Source organism: Chaetodon trifascialis, chromosome 12, assembly GCF_039877785.1.
Source record: "Chaetodon trifascialis isolate fChaTrf1 chromosome 12, fChaTrf1.hap1, whole genome shotgun sequence".
Taxonomy (NCBI): Eukaryota; Metazoa; Chordata; class Actinopteri; order Chaetodontiformes; family Chaetodontidae; genus Chaetodon; species Chaetodon trifascialis.
The window spans coordinates 19368064-19391625 of record NC_092067.1 but is presented as its reverse complement, the minus strand read 5'-3'; the positions used below and the strand labels follow the sequence as shown (position 1 = coordinate 19391625).

Genomic DNA, 23562 nt, shown 5'->3' with positions numbered 1-23562 from the left:
TTTATGACTTACTATCATAACCAGTGGTAAGCCTTATTATCAGATCAGTGTGTGGCTGAGAATGGTAGTCTGCCACTGTGATCTGGGAGTTTTTAATTGTTTTTAATGTTAGTAGGATGGTGTTTTAAGTTTGCATATTTTATTGTGAATTTCCTTGTTTGGTCACAGTGAAAAATCATATATACACCTGCATGTTTGTTTCTAATTTGAAAATATTACCTGGTTTCCCATCTATTTCAGAGTAGACTGTCTCTAAGGGTGTATTCACACCTGCCTTGTTTGGTTCAAACCAAACCAAAAAAAACTGCTGGTGTGGACCTTTTGGGCTGGTGTGAATACAAACCATCGAACTCTGGTGCAGACCAAACAGCCGGACCGAGACCCAGCCGGAGAGGTGACCTCGGTTGGCGTCCAAACAATCCCTGGCGCAGTTCACTTGATATGTGAAAGTGACTGAACTCGGTCTGACCCAGTTCTAAAAATTATATGCCTTTTTGGACGCTACAGGCTCCCATTGCTGCAGCCATTATGTTGTGGCAAACACCTCTGATGCTCCAGAGGTTCTGCAAACGTTTGTAACTGTATGAAACAAATCAATATAAGCACAACGAATGCAACATGCTGAATCTCCAGAATCTCCATAGTTTGTTTTCACGGGCACCCCCCACACCCTTTTTTTACCGCGTTACCCTGCCCCCGACTGTCTTGTCCAATGATTGAACGATCTTTGCACACGTGGTTTTGTTGACAAATTCTGGGGCTCTTGTGAAAATTGCAATGTGAAAAGGAACCACACCAAACCAAAAAATAAACATTGTATTTTGGTCCGAACCAAAGACAGCAGACCAAAGGACTTTCCTGGTCTGAATACGCCCTTAGACTGTTCAGTTATGATGTTCTACTCACATTGATTTAACTTTTTATTTGACACACGTGACATGGGGCTGTGTAGTTTATTTCTAAATGACTTTTATTTTGAAAGACCTTCATCAAAGAGCTGCAGACCATGCTGTTTTAAAAGAATAAAGTTCACAAACATCGTAATGTGAATTTTGTGCCTTTGTAAGTAATTACTAGTATTCTTTTTATTATCATTTTTTGCTTTGTCTATGTGTATACTTATGGTTCTCTCTCTCTCTCTCTCTCTCTCTCTCTCTCTCTCTCTCTCTATATATATATATATATATATATATATATATATATATATATATATATATTCTCTTCCTTTTTCTCTTCTAATTTTTTTTATTCTAATTTTATTCTTGTAAGGAGCACCTGCAACAAAAACAATTTCCCCTCAGGGATCAATAAAGTAATTCTGATTTTGATTCTGATAATTGTTTGAGACTGACTTCAAGAAAGAGTTTTTAAACATGAAAACTTCCTGAAAATGTGTTTTCTTATTTCTGGTAACTTCAGGCCATACAGAAGAGGGTTCAGAAGTGGAGGGATCATCACAAACTCCAAAGATAAGATTACAGCAAAAAGTGGGTTCAGCTTTTCAACATTAACACGACTTAAGACAATGTCACAAAGTGTAGTGATGGAATAAGTGATAAATGAAATAGTATGTGGTAAGCATGTTTGGAACACTTTGCTCTTGAACTCGGATGAGCTTATCCTGCACACAAGCACAATTCGAAAGTAGGTATACAAGACATAGATCAGGGGCAGAATTGCTGTAACTGTGGTGACGAGCAAGCCAACAATATTGTTGATAACAGTGCTAACACATGACAGTTTAGCAACGTTCCAGATGGCACAGTATACCTTCAGGATCTTGTTGCCACACAAAGGAAGCCTGATGGACAAATAAAGACATATTGCCACAGAAAAGGCTGGACTGATCCAAGCAAAAGCTGCCAACCTACAGACTGTCTTAGAGGTCATTTTGCTGTGATAATGTAAAGGATGACACACAGCAACATATCTATCATATGCCATAATGCTCAGGATGGTCATTTCATAGGAAGCATACGTGTAAATAACATAGATCTGAGTGAAACAAGCAGGGCGTGAGATTAAATGAGTATCAGACAGAAGGTCCATCAGGAATCTGGGGAAGAAACCAGTTGAACCATACAGAGAGTTGGCCGACAAAAATGCAATGAAAATATACATGGGCTGATGAAGCGCTCTCTGCTGTGATATTATCAGTATTATAAGAAGATTAGCAGAGACAATGATTGCAAAAAGCAGGAAACAAAATACAAAAGCTGGATCGCGGTACAGCCCTAAGTTCACATGCATGGTGAGGTTAAAGTGAGAGGCTGCGGTGTCGTTTTTCATTGCACGCTCATCAGGTTGAAGTAGAGATTCATTGAAAAAATAAAATCCTTTCAGTATCCATCCACCCGTTATCTATAACCACTTAACCTTTGCAGGGTTGCGGGGGGTTGGAGCCAAGCCCAGCTGGCACTGGGCGAGTATCTTTCGGTGTCGTTTCCATAAATCTGGGAATCATTTCCTCTGATACTGAGATCACAGAGTGTGTAATTACTTACATCTTATTAATGTAGAAATAAATATGACCAAAATGTCGACGACAAAATCATGAAAGCTTATTATTGTGTTTCCTTTAGTGAGTCGTGAGGCGAGTTGGAAAACTTTATATGAGGCGTTAGAAGCAGGAAGAAGACTGTGGAAATGGGAGATTGGCTGACTTCATTGCCGCAGAGACAAACAAAGGCCCAGTGGAATAACACCCTAGGTGGCGCTACATTTGCCTGGCAAGTTATTCCAGATTCACATGATCTTTTTCCACCATGTTTCCAGCACAGCTTCTACAGCTTTTTTCCCTTAATCCTTACTCAAGTATATTGAATTTCACAAGGCATTTATACCTAACGAGAAACAATATAATCAGGAATTGCAGCCTATTCAAAATAACCTGTTTCTCACAAAAGACACGTGGTTTTTCCTTCTTGTTCAGCATTATTCCAGCTAGCACGTGTGCTTGGCTCCTCTGAGTAGATGTAATCATGCAAACCTTTGTTTGGGTTGCTGCAACTTGAAATGTTGCTACTTAACTAAGCTACAGTTACATTGTCCATATGAGATTTAGCTTTGTTTGGCCCAGCGTTTGCTCAGGACCTACTTTACATTTGCTAAGTTTGCTCCTAGCCTTGATTAGTTCTGACATGTTTTTGTCTGCAGAGGATCTGTTGGTGTGTTGCTTGATGAACATCAGTGTTTGGTGTTTGGTGAGGAGACAGACATGCTCTCCCACCAACCCCTTTTCACTCTCGACTTCGTCAGAACCCACATTGCTTGTTTATTATTGCTGACTTGACCGCAGAGCCCCTCAAGCTGAAAAATTATGCTAAAGGGTGCCCACTGCCTTAAAAGCTAAGTAATTGTTTATTGAAGTCCAAAATATAAATGAATGAATCATGTAGTAGATTTTATTTCTAAAATTATTTTTGCGATATTTTATGACTTACTATCATAACCAGTGGTAAGCCTTATTATCAGATCAGTGTGTGGCTGAGAATGGTAGTCTGCCACTGTGATCTGGGAGTTTTTAATTGTTTTTAATGTTAGTAGGATGGTGTTTTAAGTTTGCATATTTTATTGTGAATTTCCTTGTTTGGTCACAGTGAAAAATCATATATACACCTGCATGTTTGTTTCTAATTTGAAAATATTACCTGGTTTCCCATCTATTTCAGAGTAGACTGTCTCTAAGGGTGTATTCACACCTGCCTTGTTTGGTTCGAACCAAACCAAAAAAAACTGCTGGTGTGGACCTTTTGGGCTGGTGTGAATACAAACCATCGAACTCTGGTGCAGACCAAACAGCCGGACCGAGACCCAGCCGGAGAGGTGACCTCGGTTGGCGTCCAAACAATCCCTGGCGCAGTTCACTTGATATGTGAAAGTGACTGAACTCGGTCTGACCCAGTTCTAAAAATTATATGCCTTTTTGGACGCTACAGGCTCCCGTTGCTGCAGCCATTATGTTGTGGCAAACACCTCTGATGCTCCAGAGGTTCTGCAAACATTTGTAACTGTATGAAACAAATCAATATAAGCACAACGAATGCAACATGCTGAATCTCCAGAATCTCCATAGTTTGTTTTCACGGGCACCCCCCACACCCTTTTTTTACCGCGTTACCCTGCCCCCGACTGTCTTGTCCAATGATTGAACGATCTTTGCACACGTGGTTTTGTTGACAAATTCTGGGGCTCTTGTGAAAATTGCAATGTGAAAAGGAACCACACCAAACCAAAAAATAAACATTGTATTTTGGTCCGAACCAAAGACAGCAGACCAAAGGACTTTCCTGGTCTGAATACGCCCTTAGACTGTTCAGTTATGATGTTCTACTCACATTGATTTAACTTTTTATTTGACACACGTGACATGGGGCTGTGTAGTTTATTTCTAAATGACTTTTATTTTGAAAGACCTTCATCAAAGAGCTGCAGACCATGCTGTTTTAAAAGAATAAAGTTCACAAACATCGTAATGTGAATTTTGTGCCTTTGTAAGTAATTACTAGTATTCTTTTTATTATCATTTTTTGCTTTGTCTATGTGTATACTTATGGTTCTCTCTCTCTCTCTCTCTCTCTCTCTCTTTCTCTCTCTCTCTCTCTCTCTCTCTCTCTATATATATATATATATATATATATTCTCTTTCTTTTTCTCTTCTAATTTTTTTTATTCTAATTTTATTCTTGTAAGGAGCACCTGCAACAAAAACAATTTCCCCTCAGGGATCAATAAAGTAATTCTGATTTTGATTCTGATAATTGTTTGAGACTGACTTCAAGAAAGAGTTTTTAAACATGAAAACTTCCTGAAAATGTGTTTTCTTATTTCTGGTAACTTCAGGCCATACAGAAGAGGGTTCAGAAGTGGAGGGATCATCACAAACTCCAAAGATAAGATTACAGCAAAAAGTGGGTTCAGCTTTTCAACATTAACACGACTTAAGACAATGTCACAAAGTGTAGTGATGGAATAAGTGATAAATGAAATAGTATGTGGTAAGCATGTTTGGAACACTTTGCTCTTGAACTCGGATGAGCTTATCCTGCACACAAGCACAATTCGAAAGTAGGTATACAAGACATAGATCAGGGGCAGAATTGCTGTAACTGTGGTGACGAGCAAGCCAACAATATTGTTGATAACAGTGCTAACACATGACAGTTTAGCAACGTTCCAGATGGCACAGTATACCTTCAGGATCTTGTTGCCACACAAAGGAAGCCTGATGGACAAATAAAGACATATTGCCACAGAAAAGGCTGGACTGATCCAAGCAAAAGCTGCCAACCTACAGACTGTCTTAGAGGTCATTTTGCTGTGATAATGTAAAGGATGACACACAGCAACATATCTATCATATGCCATAATGCTCAGGATGGTCATTTCATAGGAAGCATACGTGTAAATAACATAGATCTGAGTGAAACAAGCAGGGCGTGAGATTAAATGAGTATCAGACAGAAGGTCCATCAGGAATCTGGGGAAGAAACCAGTTGAACCATACAGAGAGTTGGCCGACAAAAATGCAATGAAAATATACATGGGCTGATGAAGCGCTCTCTGCTGTGATATTATCAGTATTATAAGAAGATTAGCAGAGACAATGATTGCAAAAAGCAGGAAACAAAATACAAAAGCTGGATCGCGGTACAGCCCTAAGTTCACATGCATGGTGAGGTTAAAGTGAGAGGCTGCGGTGTCGTTTTTCATTGCACGCTCGTCAGGTTGAAGTAGAGATTCATTGAAAAAATAAAATCCTTTCAGTATCCATCCACCCGTTATCTATAACCACTTAACCTTTGCAGGGTTGCAGGGGGTTGGAGCCAAGCCCAGCTGGCACTGGGCGAGTATCTTTCGGTGTCGTTTCCATAAATCTGGGAATCATTTCCTCTGATACTGAGATCACAGAGTGTGTAATTACTCACATCTTATTAATGTAGAAATAAATATGACCAAAATGTCGACGACAAAATCATGAAAGCTTATTATTGTGTTTCCTTTAGTGAGTCGTGAGGCGAGTTGGAAAACTTTATATGAGGCGTTAGAAGCAGGAAGAAGACTGTGGAAATGGGAGATTGGCTGACTTCATTGCCGCAGAGACAAACAAAGGCCCAGTGGAATAACACCCTAGGTGGCGCTACATTTGCCTGGCAAGTTATTCCAGATTCACATGATCTTTTTACACCATGTTACCAGCACAGCTTCTACAGCTTTCCCCCCTTAATCCTTACTCAGGTATATTGAATTTCACAAGGCATTTATACCTAATGAGAAAAAATATAATCAGGAATTGCAGCCTATTCAAAATAACCTGTTTCTCACAAAAGACACGTGGTTTTTCCTTCTTGTTCAGCATTATTCCAGCTAGCACGTGTGCTTGGCTCCTCTGAGTAGATGTAATCATGCAAACCTTTGTTTGGGTTTCTGCGACTTGAAATGTTGCTACTTAACTAAGCTACAGTTACATTGTCCATATGAGATTTAGCTCTGCTTGGCCCAGCGTTTGCTCAGGACTTACTTTACATTTGCTAAGTTTGCTCCTATTCATTTCCTGTAAGCTGTAAGGAATTTCCTACTCAGCAGCAGTTTTATCACACTGGCCATGTGTCAGCTACTGTATGTTGACTACATCTGTGTGGCGCTTACAGTGTGTAGCAATGGTGTGAACGAAGAAAGTAGCACATGACCACACAGCGACAACAAGCACGTAAAATCCTGGCTGTGACAGAAAGATAGAAAAAATATGCTTTTGAACATAATGCAGATGAAGTGAATTACTTCCACCCATTTTTGGGTGGATGTGCATAAAGTAGTTTTGCCACTGTCATGTTCTTATGACCTTTTGCAGGGACCTCAACATCACTCATTTTAGTCCTATTCAGTGTGTCATAACTGAAAATATGAGGTTGTATCCTTGTTCTGATGTCTGTCAGTGTAAGAGTGAGTAAATTTGATTTTCATGGTATTTTCTAACCTTCAACCAGCAGGCCCAACCCACCAACCTTTGCCTTTCTCTCTTTGCACCAATGATTAAAATAAAATAAAGATACAATCATTGAATTTATGCACACAGTGCACGTGATAGCAGTGAATTGCATTTATTTTTAATAGAGCAGATAACATAAAGAATTCTTAAATAGTATATTGATTAATATACAGGTTGTAAACCAATTGAAAACAAATACAAATGATTATGCTGTATGACAACGCCAAGGTTTTGTGTTGCTTTTACAATTCATCAAAACTACTGAGGTGCTGAAATTTTAATGAAGTGAAAATGAGGCCGCTGATGGACAGTTAAACTCCAGCTCTACCTCCTTCAATCCCAGTTTACACCAGGCTGTGCAGATTTCCACTAGCTATTACATTATATAAATTATGATCTTCGTTTATTTAAACATGACCAGGATCTTTCTAAGGGTTGAGATTTTTACGTGACAAAAGCGCAAAATATTGTGTTCAGTTTATCTCATTGTCACTTAATGCAGTTCATGGTGAATTAACAAACAGTCATTTATGTCCAAAACACAGACTGTAGTCTGCAATTGCAACATGTGGCCATAACATTGTCACAGTCACTCTGCTTAAAACTGATCTCTGTTGTCCTTCACGTTTATATATATAATATATAAACGTAAAATTACATTATGGATTTTAAGAGATTGTTTAATACCATGATAGTGTCCTTAAAATGCGTCTTCTAATTTCTGGTAACTTCAGCCCATAAACAAGAGGATTCAGAAGGGGAGGAATGACAACAAACTCCAGTGACAAAATTACTGCCACAAATGGATTTATGTCTTCAATATCAAACCGGCTCAAGGTAATATCGCAGAATCCTGTGATGGAATAAATCATGAATGAAATAACATGCGGCAGGCAGCTCTGGAATACTTTCCCTTTGAATTCTGCTGAGCTTCTCCAGCAAACAAGTACAATTCGCAAATACGTGTACAGAACATAAGACAGGGGGATGAAAACTGTAGATATGGTAAAAAGCAAACCATAAATATTGTTTACAACAGTAGGAATACATGACAATTTCACAATATTCCAGTTGGCACAAAATATTTTTGGGATCTCATTACCACATAAAGGCAGCCTGGCAGACAAAGAAATGCATCCTATAAGACCAATGGCTGGAAAAATCCAAGCCATGGCTGCCAACTTTAAGACTGTATTAGAGGTCATTTTTTTGTGATAGTGCAAAGGATGACAAACAGCAATATATCTATCATATGCAATAATGCCAAGAATGGTCATTTCATTGGAAGCATATGTGTAAATAACATAGATCTGACAGAAACAAGCCACATGAGAGATCACATGATTATCAGACAAAAGGTCCATGAGGAATCTGGGGAAGAAGCCAGTAGACCCATACAGAGAGTTGGCAGATAGCAAAGCAATAAACATATACATGGGCTCGTGTAGCGTTCTTTCTTGAGATGTCACCAGTATTATGATGAGATTAGCAGTGATAATAAAACTGTAGAGCAGGAGGCAAAAAGCAAAGGCAGGGTAGCGGTAGTGTCCAATGTTCACAAACATGGTGAGGTTAAAGTAAAAGGAAACAGTGCTGTTTTCCATTCCACTCTCAATAAATCTGCAAAGAAATCTGTCGTTGGACAAACTCTTATTCCTGTCCTGACAAATCAGTGATCTGATCTGGTAGTCAGAGCAAAGGAAAATGGAAGCAGTTTGAACATAATGTTACGTAGCATTGGTCAGACCTAGAGTAAGTTTCACTGTACTTACTGAAGCGAGAGTGAGCGATCTTCAGGTGTGTTCCACATTTTGCTTTCGGTCGGCTCTATGGACACGCCACAGGTGTAGGTGATGGGAGGAGTTGAGCCTTCTGTGTTGCCTGACTCTGGACATGTCATCTTGAGAGTTATGACAGTAACATCATTTTAGCTTGATTATTTCAGGTTTCTACTTAAAATACATTGTAGTAGTTTCTTGCAATATATTTTCCTGCTTATGAATTCAAAAAAACTGAAAGGAGATACCTTTAACCAACCTTAAACCAAGCTGACATTATGCCAACAGGTGCCGCTGGCTGTGTAGGTCTTTCCCTTAAAAATATCCAGCAAGCTGATATCTGTAGGTAGTGTGTTCCAGATCTTTGGGGCTTAACTGACCATTGTGTCATCTCATCTATAGTGTCACCAAAGACGAGGGCTATGAAAAGAAACACATTTGAGCTAAACCATAGTTTTCACGGCATTAAAGTTTTTGAAACAAGCTGTCAACCCATTTTTCAGCTCTTAACAAGGACATGTAAGGAAGCAGTTGTCCATCTGTACATCCAGCAGACATGGAACAACGTTAGCATTAATTTGGACTTTATTGACTCCTTATATCACCTTAGAGGAATTTCTTGCTTTTCAGCTTGCTACATGCACCACTGTGTTCAGCACACTATGAACCAGTCACTGACCTTGTACTTGATAGGTATAGTTAGTGTTTCTCAATTCTGGTCCTCAGGGACCCCTGCCCCCTCATCAAGCTCTGCAGTGACCTGATAACGAGCCACTCATTTGAATCAAGTGTGTTGGACCAGGAAACATCTGAAACATGCAGAGCAGTGGGGCCCGAGGACCGGAATTGAGAAGATTCAAGATTCTTTATTGTCATGTATTTGTAACAATGTAACATCGTCACCAGTAATGAAATCAACTTCACGGTGCAATATTCAGATATTCAGAATTGATTTGGATTTGGATATATATATATATATATATATATATATATATATATATATATATATATCCATCCATCCATCCATTATCTATACTGCCTATGCGGGGGGCTGGAGCCTATCCCAGCTACAATGGGCGAGAGGCGGGGTACACCCTGAACCGGTCGCCAGCCGATTGCAGGGCCACATGCAAGGATAAACAAACATTCACACTCACACTCACACCTACGGACAATTTAGAGTCATCAATTAACCTAATGAGCATGTTTTTGGTCTGTGGGAGGAAGCCGGAGTGCCCGGAGAGAACCCGCGCATGCACGGGAAGAACATGCAAACTTCACACCCGGGGATCGAACCGGCAACCTTCTTGCTGTGAGGCACGCGCACTACCTGCTGCGCCACCGTGCATATATATATATATATTTTTTTTTTTTTGTTTGTTTGTTTGTTTGTTTGTTTGTTTGTTTTAGAATAATTCTTACAAGAATTCAGAATTTTATTATAGAAGAAGGTATTTATAGGTATATCGTACTGGATAAGCGCATCACATGTTGCAAAAAAAAAGTTGAAAACAACAACAAAAACACAACAAAAGCATAAGGTTGAGGGGGACACCAAGAGATGGCAGCCGTCCTCACCGGCGCCATCTTTGCTCCTCTCTCTTGAAACATTGTTACAATTAATTTTTTCAGAGCTATCAGTGTGTTGCTGAGAATGGTAGTCTGCCGCTGTGATCTGGGAGTTTTTAATTGATTAAATTGGTTTTAGTCTCCAAGATCAGCTTGTGTATCTCGACATATTAGTATTTAGCAGTAAAAACATGAAAGAACAGGAGAGCAGGAGACAGTATGTACTATCAACATGTGGATAAGATAAATGTCTGACACAGCTCTTCTTTACTATCATCACTAAAGCAGCTTTTTTACAAAATCGATTGCTGTTATTTTCCCAGAAATTTCGTAGACAAGGACGAAGGTAAAGAGGAAAAGAGTTAAATGTCAAATGATATATTTACTAGATGGTGTCTTATTAGTTAAACACAATATTTGTGTATAACATGACATTTAATTTAAAACAGGTGATTACAATTAGTACCCTAGTGACAATTTACATGAATCTCAACAGACAACAAAACTTGGATTTAACAATTTATTGTTGTAAGCAATGATTTGATGTTCACACATTTCAGTTCAAAACTGTGTCATGAAGCACCAATATCACAATATTATAGTCAAACTAAATGTAAAGAGACATTTTCAATTTTTCTAAAGCAACTCTTTTTAGTTTTGTGTTTTAAACACAATATCTGGACAACGTATCTTCTGATTTCTGGTAATTTAAGGCCGTATACAACAGGATTCAGAACTGGAGGAATAATAAGAAATTCAATTGACAAAAGTATGGACACAACTGGATTTATCTCATCAAGATTTTGTCGGTTCAGAGCAGTATCACTAAATGATGTGATGGAATAAATCACAAATGAAATAACATGAGGAAAACAACTCTGTAGTACTTTTCCCCTCACCTCTGATGACTTTTTCCAACAAGCGATCACAATTCTCAGATACGTGTACAAGATAAAACCAAAGGGAAGGAAGGCTATAATTATGGCCCCTAATGTAGCAGCAATATTATTAACAGGATTGGCAACACATGATATTTTTACTATATTCCAGTTGGCACAGTATACTTTCTGTATACTGTCCCCACATAGAGGGAGCCTGGCAGTTGTATTGATACTAATTGTAAGGTTACAGGCTGGACAGACCCAAGCAACAAATGCCAATGTATAGACAGTTTTAGGCGACATCTTTCTGTGATAGTGTAAAGGATGACAAACAGCCACATATCTATCATATGCCATAATGCTAAGAAAGGTCAGTTCATAAAAAGCATATGTGTAAATAACATAGATCTGAGTGAAACAAGCTGGACGTGACATCAGATGGGTGTCAGACAGAAGGTCCACGAGGAATCTGGGGAAGAAACCAGTAGAACCAAACAGAGAGTTGGCAGATAAAAATGCAATGAAAATATACATGGGCTCGTGCAGTGTGCTCTCTCGTATTATTATCAATATCATGGCAAAGTTTGCAGACAGAATAAAGCTGTAGAGCAGGAAACAAAAGACGAAGGCTGGATAACGGTAGTGTCCAATGTCCATGAATGCAGTTAAGTTGAAGTAAAAATACAGAGTGCTGTTTTCCATTCTCTAAATCAAAGGGCGTCTGTGTCGAGAGACAAAGTCAGTGTTTATGTCTGCTCTTGTGCAGATTCTGATCACCGTTTTAAAAAATCAGCCTGAATAAACTGAACATGCAACATCACTGAACAATAAAAAACATACCTGTCAACATATTTAGTTATATATATTTTTAGTTAGATTTTAGTGAGATCTATACACAGATAAACTACAACTGTGGGTTCTGGGAAATGTTCAGCATCTTTTATCTTGACCAACCTGGTAGACGTCACCACATTATTTCACCTCTGGAGAATTAGGAAATTTCCCCACAATGATTGCTAAAGTTTCTGATGCAATTTTTTGTTTGTTTGATTTCCTGGCCTCACTGGCTGCGTGGCTCTATGGATGGCCATGAAATGTTGTATAAACTTTCATGGTTCCCAGATAAATAATTCAACTTTGTGAGCCCCTGACTTTTCCTCTACCACCACCAGCAGGTGGAAGTTCTCACTCAACCAGTGAAATATCTTTATATCTTCAAGATGTATTAGCAAAGATTTTGTACTGACATTTATGGTTCCCAGATGATGAATCCTAATTACTTTGGTGATCCCCCGAATGTACTTCTAGCTCCACAAACAGGTTCAGTCAACCAGGAAAATATCTTGACGCCTTCTGAATGGAAGTTTATCTGAGACATTCAGAGAATTAGTCTTTCAGACTTTGATGACTTTGACCCACAGATGTGTCGGACCATAGTCATATTGGACCTTTGTTCTCACTGGGGAAATGTTATGAAACAATCGCAGTTTGAGGTAACTTAAGTATGTTATGTAACTTCCATCCATCCATTTTCTATACCGCGTATCCCTTTCGGGGTTGTGGGGGTGCTGGATCCTATCCCAGCCGTCAACGGGCGAGAGGCGGGGTACACCCTGGACCGGTCGCCAGTCGATCGCAGGGCTCAAACACACAACCATTCACACTCACACTCACACCTAGGGGCAATTTTACAGTCACCAATTAACCTAATGAGCATGTTTTTGGTCTGTGGGAGGAAGCCGGAGTGCCCGGAGAGAACCCACGCATGCGCGGGAAGAACATGCAAACTTCACACAGAAAGGCCCGACCCGGGGATCGAACCGGCAACCTTGTTGCTGTGAGGCACCACCCCACCGTCCTCTGTATGGAGACTTTCTTGCTCTTTATACTTTGTCACCTGACTTCCTCCTTTGCTCCTGACATAATTACCACTGACCTAAAAGTACATACAGGTTTTGGAGCTACATATTCTGTTATCCAGTAGAGGTCTTTTTCAGGGACGTCCCTGCTTATTTCAGCAAGACAATGCCAAGCCACATTCTGCATACATTACAGTAGCATGCATCGTATTAAAAGAGTGCAGGTACTAAACTAGCCTGCCTGTAATCCAGACCTGTGTCCTACTGAAAATGTGTGGCACATTATGAAACACAAAACAGACAACAGAGCCCCCGGACTGTTGAGCAACTGAAGTCATATGTGAAGTAAGAATGGGAAACAGTTTCACTTTCAAAACTTCAACTTTAGTGTCCTTAGCTTTACAGAGTGCTGTGAAAACATACAGCAATACAACACAATTGTGTAAATTTACAAAAAACAAGAATTTTCGAAACCTATAAACGTGATCGAAAGCATGGTTTGGACTATTCTGTATAATTCTGTTTACCTTTAAAGGTCCCATATTATGAAAAACTCACAAAAACTCGCAAAGACAAGCACAAATCTCTCCATCAGGTCCCAGCTGCAGAGGACAGACGAGCAGCGTGGATTGAATTCATTTTTTAAGGCAATGTCCCAGCTGCAGTTGGCAAAAAACTTTTGGTGTGTGCTAACCACTTTGAGACTGACTGTTTCTGCAACCTCGGTCAGTACGAGGCAGGATTAGCTGGGAGACTTTTTCTAAAGGAGGGTCACTTCCAACTTTGCGTGGAATACCTGCAGACCAGGGGCATGTAAGAATGCAAATAACTAGCTGTGTGTTTCTTTTGTAGATTAGCATGAACTCTTGCATGTTGTTGCATGTGTTTTGCCATTGAGAGTGATGTAAGGCTAACTGCTAGCTTCTAGTTACTTCTTGTTAGACATTTTTTGACGAACCTTTCAGAAGCATCCTGCTGAATTCTCTGAGTCTGAGGTTCTGCAGGAGCCTCCCCTCCTTTTTCAGGATCCGATTCAGGTTCGAACATGTGTGGTTGAACTACTGAAGAACTACGTCTGTTCATTGCCGCCATGTTCGCTTCTTTGACATGGGTAGTGCTACATTAGAGTCTACGCTCTCCCCGTTACCATGGTAACAGTTTATGAGTGAGGCATGGGCAAATTAAATTTGCATTTAAAGCTACAGACACCAGAAACAGGGCATTCTGAAAGGGAATGAAACAGAGTGAAATAGGGGTGTACGATCGTGGTCTGATACTAAGCTACCGAGGTGTTTGACTCCCAGGAGTGACCTGGCTGACGCACTAACACCTTACCATCTGCTGTATTGTTTCCATAAAGAGTCTGCAGCTCTGCTTGCTGCTGCTAATACAATCCATTTATTTTCCGTGTGCACAGTGAACACATAGTACGAACATCTTCAAATGAACAAACAGCAATCATACGGTTCCTCTCTCCCGCTTTCTGCCACAGCGGTCAAAAACCACATGCCCTTCCAGGGCCAAACAAACCCAACAAGGTGAGGTGACCTAATGAAATACCTGCGTTCTCGGCGACAGGACAGCGACACCCAATGGCACATAACAGAAAATACACCAGGTGACCATAATAATTTTTGACCCTGAATCTTTATGAATTTGGCTCTTACAAGAGGGAGGCAAGAATCTTTTCCTAAAAGCTATTTCCAGCAAACAGCTTCAAAAACAGATTTTCTGGAACTCATAGACCTATGTTATCTTGATGAAAAAGCTTTATAATATGGGACCTTTAAGGACATTTATCATTGTCTTTTAAGGCCTAAACAATTACTCTTCCCTGTGTCATTTAAATGTAAAAAGCATGTGGTTGTAAAAAGTTTGTAGTTTGCCAATTTATGAAGAAAAGCAGCAGCTTGGGTTCATGTCATGAATTCCAACTGACCCCAAAATATAGGAGAAAATGTATCAAAATGTCCACAGATATCTTTTAGACTTGTTGCAGCATAGACCATTTCTCAGTTGTCTACCTGTTGTGCTCAAACTGTTCCAAATATTCATCAACATAGTTCAATACACTTCAACCAGTGAAGCGACACAGCAATACATTACTGGCATACAAAAGGACATTAGTGAAGTGCATTGTGCTGCAGGAGTGGTTGAGCATTTTTATTTTTATTTGCCTTTTTCTTTATTTGTCATGAGTCTCAATTCTGTGATGTAGGAAACTATCAACATTTTACAGTCACATTTCAAGGCCACTACATTTAGTCTGTCTTAACTGCCAGAGTGAATGTAGTTTAAGAAAGCTGATTCAGACACCAGATACTTTGTCTTGTCTTTTGTTTTTGTCAATTGTTTTGCCCTGTATGTGGTTTATTCACATGATCAGTACAGTCTGTGGTAGTGTTTGACAGGAATTCCTTTTAGTTTTGTGTGTTATGCTTAATATCTTCACAGCGTGTCTTCTAATTTCTGGTAATTTAAGGCCGTACACAACAGGATTCAGAACTGGAGGAATAAGAACGAATTCCAGTGACAAAATTACAGCCACAAATGGACTTATCTCATCAAGATTTTGTCGGCTAAGAGCAGCATCACTAAACGATGTGATGGAATAAATCACAAATGAAATAACATGAGGAAAACAACTCTGTAATACTTTTCCCCTCACCTCTGATGACTTTTTCCAACAAGCAACCACAATTCTCAGATACGTGTACAAGATAAAACCAAAGGGAAGGAAGGCTATAATTATGGCCCCTAACATAGCAATGATATTGTTAACAGCATTGGTAACACATGACAATTTTACTATATTCCAGCTGGCACAGTATACCTTCTGTATACTGTTCCCACATAGAGGAAGCCTGACAATCATAATAATGCTTACTGTAAGGTTACAGGCTGGACAAATCCAAGCAAAAAATGTCAATGTATAGACAGTTTTAGGCGACATCTTTCTGTGATAGAGTAAAGGATGACAAACAGCAACATATCTATCATATGCCATAATGCTCAGAAAGGTCAGTTCATAAGAAGCATATGTGTAAATAACATAGATCTGAGTGAAACAAGCTGGACGTGACATCAGATGGGTGTCAGACAGAAGGTCCACGAGGAATCTGGGGAAGAAACCAGTAGAACCAAACAGAGAGTTGGCAGATAAAAATGCAATGAAAATATACATGGGCTCGTGCAGTGTGCTCTCTCGTATTATTATCAATATCATGGCAAAGTTTGCAGACAGAATAAAGCCGTAGAGCAGGAAACAAAAGGCAAAGGCTGGATAACGGTAGTATCCAATGTCCATGAACAAGGTCAGGTTGAAGTAAAAATACAGAGTGCTGTTTTCCATTCTCTAAATGAGTATTTTTGTCTGCTCTTGTGCAGCCTCTAATCGCTCTTTTAAAAACATCAGAAGTCTAAATAAACTCAACACGCAGCATCATTAAACATGTAAAAAGAAAAATACACCTGTCAACGTATTTAGTTATCTCTTAAATTAGATTTTAGTGAGATCGATACTCAGGTAAACTATGACTGTGACTTCTGAGAATTGTGCAGCATCTTTTATCTTGACCGACCTGGCTGATGTCACCACATTATTTCACCTCTGGAGAAATTTCCCCACATTGATTGCTAAAGTTTCTGATGAAACATTTGTACTGGTAAAATGTTTGGTACAGATAATTCATAATGCCCAGAGGATAAACCCCAATGACTTTGTTGATCCTCAAAACAGAGTCCGACTGACAGGTCACCCTTTTTTTTTTTTTTACTTAACCAATAAAATATCTCAACATCTTCTGGATGGATTGGTACAAACTCTTGCACAGTCATTCATGGTTCTTAGTCGATGAATCTCAATGACTTTGGTGATCCCTTGACTTTCCCTCAAGCATCACTGTGAGGTTGAAGTTTGTGGTATTGACTGAAATGTCTTAACTATTGGACATATTGCAATGACATTTGGTGCAGATGTTGACGCCCCCCTCAGGATGAATTGTAATAGCTTGGTGTAATAAATTTTCATTACCATCTTCAGGTCGAAATATGCAGCTCATCCAGGATTTTGATTTATGACCAAATAACTCCAAAGCTAGAAATATGCCTGTCAACCTGAGCCTCTCTTTGTGTTTAGTCCTAATTAGTACATGTTTGCATGCTAAATGGCTAAACTGCAACATTATGCCTGCTTAGCATAAGCATGTTAATATTGACATTGGGAGCATGTTAGCATGCTGGTGGTAGCATCTAGCCCAAAGCACCACAGTGCATACATTCATCCTCAGAGCCCTAAGCATCACTGTAGTCTCTTGGTCCTCTTTCAATAATCCCCTTCATTATTCAAGATTCATATTCTTTTGGTGTAGACATTTACAGAGGTAACTAAACTTTAAATTTTCAGACACTTGTATTTCAGTTACCACTCATCCTCACCTAACCAGCTTGCAGAAACAGCTATATAACAGGCCATAGTCTAACCTTTTGATGACATGTTTACCTTTAAGGACATTTATCATTGTTGTTTAAGCCCTAAAGCATTTTTTAACATGTATCATTAAAATGTAAAAAGTGGTTGTAAAAGTTTGTAGTTTGCTAATTTATGAAGAAAAGCAACCATTGGCAGTTTGGATTCATGTCATGAATTCCAATTGACCACAAAATTTCAGAGAAAATGTAGAAAAATGTCCATAGATATCTTATCGACTTGAATTAATGTTGATCACAGTCTCAGTTCTGTGAGGAAGGACACGATAAGATAAGATAAGATAAGATAAGATAAGATAAGATAAGATAAGATAAGATAAGATATACCTTTATTAGTCCCACAGTGGGGAAATTTCAGGTATTACAGCAGCAAAAGTGAATAGCAAGCATAGAGGGCATCAGTAAAAGGACATTAAATATCAAACTAAACAATATAAACAAGGAATAATGAAATATAAACAAACAATACTGATATTGCACATTGATATGAACATTGCACATTGATATGATTGATATGGTTGCACACTGATATGATTGCATGTTGATAACCCTATGAACTTTTTAAAGAGCACATTGCAAAGGTGTTTCATACTCATAAGATTTGCAACCAGAGTCTACATAGTGTAAGAAACGATGAGGACACCAGAGGATTTATCATTTCACGCAGACAGTACTCATGGTTTCGTTGATCATTTTGCTCTGAAATGCTGTTTCACACATAATATCTGGACAACGTGTCTTCTGATTTCTGGTAATTTAAGGCCGTACACAACAGGATTCAGAACTGGAGGAATGATAAGAAATTCAACTGACAAAAGTATGGACACAACTGGTTTTGTCTCATCCAGATTTTGTCGGTTCAGAGCAGTATCACTAAATGATGTGATGGAATAAATCACAAATGAAATAACATGAGGAAAACAACTCTGTATTACTTTTCCCCTCACCTCTGATGACTTTTTCCAACAAGCGATCACAATTCTTAGATATGTGTACAAGATAAAACCAAAGGGAAGGAAGGCTATTATTACTGCCCCTAATGTAGCAATGATATTGTTAACAGCATTGGTAACACATGACAATTTTACTATATTCCAGTTGGCACAGTATACTCTCTGTATACTGTCCCCACATAGAGGAAGCCTGGCAACCAAAATAACGCTTAATACAAGGTAACAAGCTGGACAAATCCAAGCAACAAATGCCAATGTATAGACAGTTTTAGCCGACATCTTTCTGTGATAGAGTAAAGGATGACAAACAGCAACATATCTATCATATGCCATAATGCTCAGAAAGGTCAGTTCATAAGAAGCATATGTGTAAATAACATAGATCTGAGTGAAACAAGCTGGACGTGACATCAGATGGTTGTCAGACAGAAGGTCCACGAGGAATCTGGGGAAGAAACCAGTAGAACCATACAGAGAGTTGGCAGATAAAAATGCAATGAAAATATACATGGGCTCGTGCAGTGTGCTCTCTCGTATTATTATCAATATCATGGCAAAGTTTGCAGACAGAATAAAGCCGTAGAGCAGGAAACAAAAGACGAAGGCTGGATAACGGTAGTGTCCAATGTCCATGAACAAGGTCAGGTTTAAATTAAGATACAGAGTGCTGTTCTCCATTCTCTAAATGAGTATTTTTGTCTGCTCTTGTGAAGCCTCTGATCACTGTTTTAAAAAAGTCACCATCATCATTAGATATTTTTAAGAAAATAATTATACCTGTCAACAAAGTAATCTGGGTTGCACACTGGCTTCAGCGATATCTATACACAGATAAACTACAGCTGTGATTCCTGATGTCTTTTATCTTGTCTGTGGTAGTCGTCACCACATTATTTCACCTATGGGGAATTTGGAAACTTTTCCACAATACATGTAAATTTTCTGATGAAGTCATTTGTTTTTGGCCTTGTCCACCACTTTGGTGGAAATATCACTACAGTTGTGTGATGAATTGCCCTGAGTTGTTTTAGAGAAATTCATGGTTCCCAGAGGATTACTCCTTTTGACTTGGTGATCCCCTGAATTTTCCTCTAGTGCCACCAGCAGGTCAAGATTTTCACTAAACCTGTGAAACATCTCTTCATCTACAAGATGTAATCATGGTTCCCAGGGGCTAGTATTTCAAAACTCGTAATGTGGATCAAAATGACCCAGTTTTTCACAGAAGCTAGCCCAACTTTGTTGACTCGTGTTAACTAGCTAAGGCGCTAACGAGCTAGCTGACTTTGATTATATATGTGGTGGTCTATGGTTGGTTGGAATTACATTAAATGTTGAAACACCCACTCACAGTGTTCAAATCTGTGGTTTAGCTGCACTGAACAAAGCTACCTCGCTCATGCTATTCTGCACCTGTTGACAGCAAATTTCCTTTAAATCGGCTGCATGTCTACAGATTTTTGCAATAATTTGGAAACATGACGTTACATAGTACTAATGCAGAAGTGCACTAGTTTTGGGGGGTTCAGTTTCAGTCGGCTGCAGTGTTGTCATGATGATGTGCTTTTGCGTGTTTCTGCGGCTACTGTGCATTGCCGACAGTGTCCTGAAGATAACCTGACCTCATACCCTCTCACCTTCTACTTCCACAGGACATTCACATACTTCCAGGATGCCCAATCAGCTATGCCACTGTTAATAAGGACAACCATAGTACACCAACAACCACTGGTAAACTGGACCCCTAAAGCAAGGTAATTTATAAGATGCACACCGTTATTTGCGAATGGTTTAGGTGTTACTGTTTCCCTGCATTATGTGCATGTATGGAATCGGGTGTAATATTGGAAAAATGCAAGTACACAGATCTCATAGTGTGTCAATGAACCAATTACAGACGAGCAGCGGATGAGAACAAAAATATGTTGTTGTTTTTTTTACTGTGAAAGCCTGCAACACAACCTTTAACCCCTAACCCCCTCCCATTTATACAAAATTAGCCTAGAACACCAGTCTAAGCTGTATCCAAAGTAACTTGACAGCAGGTACTTGAACCATTTGGAGCACATGCATGGTTTTGGTCTCTTTTGAAAGTTTACATACTGAACTCTTATCCCCAGCAGTCGGTATCACTGTGTCACTACTGGCATTGAGTAATGAAAGTTTGAACAGAATGAAGGAGAAGGTTTTTATTTCCACCTGAATATTTCAATATATTTCAGCCTTATTTGCTGGAAAACACAATTGGATCACAGCATGAAGCCTTACATGAGTCCAAGTTCAATCAAAATTGACAACAATACCACAGAAAATTAATATTTTACATATAGTTTTGAAATGGTTTGTCGAGACACTCCAAAAATGGCCATTTATTATACTTGTCTGCAAAAACATCTATATCTACAGTATATTCAGACAATCAATCAGCTCTATGGACATTTTAAGGCCGTAGTTTATGGTGTCCTGATGGATTTTATTGATTATACGTACAGTTGTGTTGCATGTAATTGTTAATGAGGTTTGTGGTTGCACACATTAACCAGCCAGACCAATGAGGATCAATAATAAGAATTAAAAAATCAGTAGCTGATTATTAAAGTAAACTATAACATTAATTTTGTTTAATGTATTGACTGTATATTTGGTTTCATTATGGAAGGGAGTAGGACTGAAGGTATACTGACTTGAGAGCCTGTTTGTGCCTGGCTCTCCTGAGGGGTGTTGTTTTATTAATTACCCTCAGAGGAGAGTGGAGATAATGACCTGTTGACCACGTCTGCCATAATTACTCCATGTACTCTATGTCACTCTTTAAAAACAACACTTACAATGTCTCCTCTGAGGTATTCATTATTGAAGTGAATCTCTTTGACAATTTTTGATGTCAACAGGTGAAGTGTGAAAGCATTTGTTTATCAGGCCATCCCATGAGGCCAGCCTGCATTGACCACTGGATCATAATTAGGTGGCTGTAGCCAGCCCTGTTCCCTCAGGCCTATTGTTTTCCACTGAGGCCCACCAGGGAGGTCCCGCTAATGATACCCATGACAGCAGCCTTTCATCAGATATGATAGAGATATGCAAGTCTGAATATTAGTAATTACATCATTTGTATTTCATCATTGTGATTCATCCCTCTGAGGCATAAGGTACACAAACACAAATCTAAACAATAGGATTTTTAGGTTGCACAAAGTATGACCTTAATTATGTCAGAGGTCAGTCCCCAAGACAGTCTCACTACTTTCCACTTCCACTACTACAGACTAATCTGATTAAATTTAACAAATATGAGATTGTAGTTGAATTTTAATTCCCAATTTCCCTTTTTCCATTTAAGATACATATTTTGTATGTACTGATGGGAGACACAATAACAGGAAACCCTGTGCAGTACCATGTAATCCACTGCAAAAGCTGTGATGTGTGATAATGTGTAATAAGTAAGGATTTGAAGCCACAATAGTTGGTAGTGTTGTATTGGATTGCTTTATGCTGTATGGCGTTGCAGTTATTTTGTCTAGCCCTCATTTTAAGACATTTTTAGTTTGTAGTTTGTACGGCAAATTTTAATTTAATGACAGAAAATCTTGCTGACTGTCAGCTAAAGCTAAGAAAATGAAAACACATAATATCCATTGATTACAGATGCAGAAGCCCCGTCTTCCATTTCTAATATTAAAATGTCATAACGATGATTGAGAAGATATTCATACATATTTTTTTACACACACTTGTTGAGTTGTTGGTCATGGGAGGATGAAGCGTATCTAGAATAGCTGGGACAAATTATCACTACTCATTTATTCATTCATTCAGTCTCAGTCGGTGTTGTTAAGAAAACTTTGTATCTTGAATGCAACTCCTTTGTCTTCTGTCACTCAAATCAGCTAAAGGAAATTCTGCAGATGGGAAACTCAAATGGTTTATTATGTTCAGGGCTGTTCTTCTCAGGTGAGGGAGTGGGAGCTACCACGGAGGTGAATGAAGACATAATAGTCATCGTCTGTGCCTCATGTTCATCATGTTCATGCTTTTGCACCCCAGAGATGGGGTTTTAATCAATATACATCAGTATGTATATTCTGCTGTTAAATTATTAACTTTTCCTCTGTCCTTTTTTATTGTATTGATAGTGCTTCCCCTGATTTAGCTTCCCCATACCTGATGCCCCACCTATGGTCAATTTTTATTTAAATCTCAAAGAATCCTCGATACTTTAGAAGACATCCCTTTATTAGTCACTACACAACATGCAGAGTTACAGGGAAAACTACCCACGCCATGCTTCAGTGAAATTCTTTTCTCTGCTTTTAACCCATCCCGGGAAGTCCTTCCTCCGCAGCAGACCAGGAGCGGTGGGCTGCCAGCCAACAGCAGCGCACAGGGACCCAGTTCTTATTGTCACCACTGATCAGGTGGTGATCTTCTTACATGTTCTTAGTGGGGTTTTTTTTAAGGAGGAAACACCAGGTGAACACGGGGAGAACATGCAAACTCCACACAGAAAGGCCCCTTTCCCGGAGCAACAGGCACCGAAGGCATGGTGGAGGACACACCCCCAGCGCCCACAGCGTCCCAGGCGGGAATCGAACCCGGGACCTTCTAGCCGTGAGGCGACAGTGCTACCACTGGTCCACCGTGCCACCAAACCATGATCTTTTCCTGAATCCAGCCAAGTATTTTTGGTGCCTTAATCGAACTGTCACCATTTTATGTTCACGTGACACACGTAACTGTCACATACGCAATGTATTTTCCCAGGAGGCCACTGTCCATGTCCCGTGTCAAACCAAAAGTCCATCCATCCATCCATTTTCTATACCACGTATCCCTTTCGGGGTTGTGGGGGGGTGCTGGAGCCTTTCCCAGCCGTCAACGGGCGAGAGGCGGGGTACAACCCTGGACCGGTTGCCAGTCGATTGCAGGGCACAAACACACAACCATTCACACTCACACTCACACCTAGGGGTGAGTTAACCTAATGAGCATGTTTTTGGTCTGTGGGAGGAAGCCGGAGTACCCGGAGAGAACCCACGCATGCAC

General features: G+C 39.5%; 6 protein-coding genes across 6 annotated transcripts; all 6 read right to left on the bottom strand.

Annotated features, from left to right (window-relative positions):
- Positions 1-1353: 1353 nt before the first annotated feature.
- LOC139340659 (olfactory receptor 1M1-like) lies at positions 1354-2289 on the bottom strand. The gene has a single exon (XM_070976569.1). The coding sequence runs from the start codon at positions 2287-2289 to the stop codon at positions 1354-1356; it is 936 nt and encodes a 311-aa protein (XP_070832670.1).
- A 2487-nt stretch (positions 2290-4776) lies between these two features.
- On the bottom strand, positions 4777-5712 carry LOC139340658 (olfactory receptor 1M1-like). The gene has a single exon (XM_070976568.1). It carries the CDS (start codon positions 5710-5712, stop codon positions 4777-4779), a length of 936 nt encoding a protein of 311 aa, XP_070832669.1.
- Positions 5713-7668: 1956 nt separating this feature from the next.
- LOC139340657 (olfactory receptor 51E1-like) lies at positions 7669-8592 on the bottom strand. The gene has a single exon (XM_070976567.1). The coding sequence runs from the start codon at positions 8590-8592 to the stop codon at positions 7669-7671; it is 924 nt and encodes a 307-aa protein (XP_070832668.1).
- Positions 8593-10937: 2345 nt separating this feature from the next.
- On the bottom strand, positions 10938-11918 carry LOC139340656 (olfactory receptor 2K2-like). The gene has a single exon (XM_070976566.1). The coding sequence runs from the start codon at positions 11916-11918 to the stop codon at positions 10938-10940; it is 981 nt and encodes a 326-aa protein (XP_070832667.1).
- Positions 11919-15449: 3531 nt separating this feature from the next.
- Positions 15450-16427, bottom strand: LOC139340655 (olfactory receptor 10A3-like). Its single transcript, XM_070976564.1, has one exon. The coding sequence runs from the start codon at positions 16425-16427 to the stop codon at positions 15450-15452; it is 978 nt and encodes a 325-aa protein (XP_070832665.1).
- A 1825-nt stretch (positions 16428-18252) lies between these two features.
- Positions 18253-19194, bottom strand: LOC139340654 (olfactory receptor 51E1-like). The gene has a single exon (XM_070976563.1). It carries the CDS (start codon positions 19192-19194, stop codon positions 18253-18255), a length of 942 nt encoding a protein of 313 aa, XP_070832664.1.
- Between the last annotated feature and the right edge of the window lie 4368 nt (positions 19195-23562).

Bases quoted from the DNA above. Each gene is read 5' to 3' on its own strand.
- LOC139340658 (XM_070976568.1), bottom strand. From the start codon at position 5,712: ATGAAAAACGACACCGCAGCCTCTCACTTTAACCTCACCATGCATGTG.
- LOC139340657 (XM_070976567.1), bottom strand. From the start codon at position 8,592: ATGGAAAACAGCACTGTTTCCTTTTACTTTAACCTCACCATGTTTGTG.
- LOC139340659 (XM_070976569.1), bottom strand. From the start codon at position 2,289: ATGAAAAACGACACCGCAGCCTCTCACTTTAACCTCACCATGCATGTG.
- LOC139340655 (XM_070976564.1), bottom strand. From the start codon at position 16,427: ATGGAAAACAGCACTCTGTATTTTTACTTCAACCTGACCTTGTTCATG.
- LOC139340656 (XM_070976566.1), bottom strand. From the start codon at position 11,918: ATGGAAAACAGCACTCTGTATTTTTACTTCAACTTAACTGCATTCATG.
- LOC139340654 (XM_070976563.1), bottom strand. From the start codon at position 19,194: ATGGAGAACAGCACTCTGTATCTTAATTTAAACCTGACCTTGTTCATG.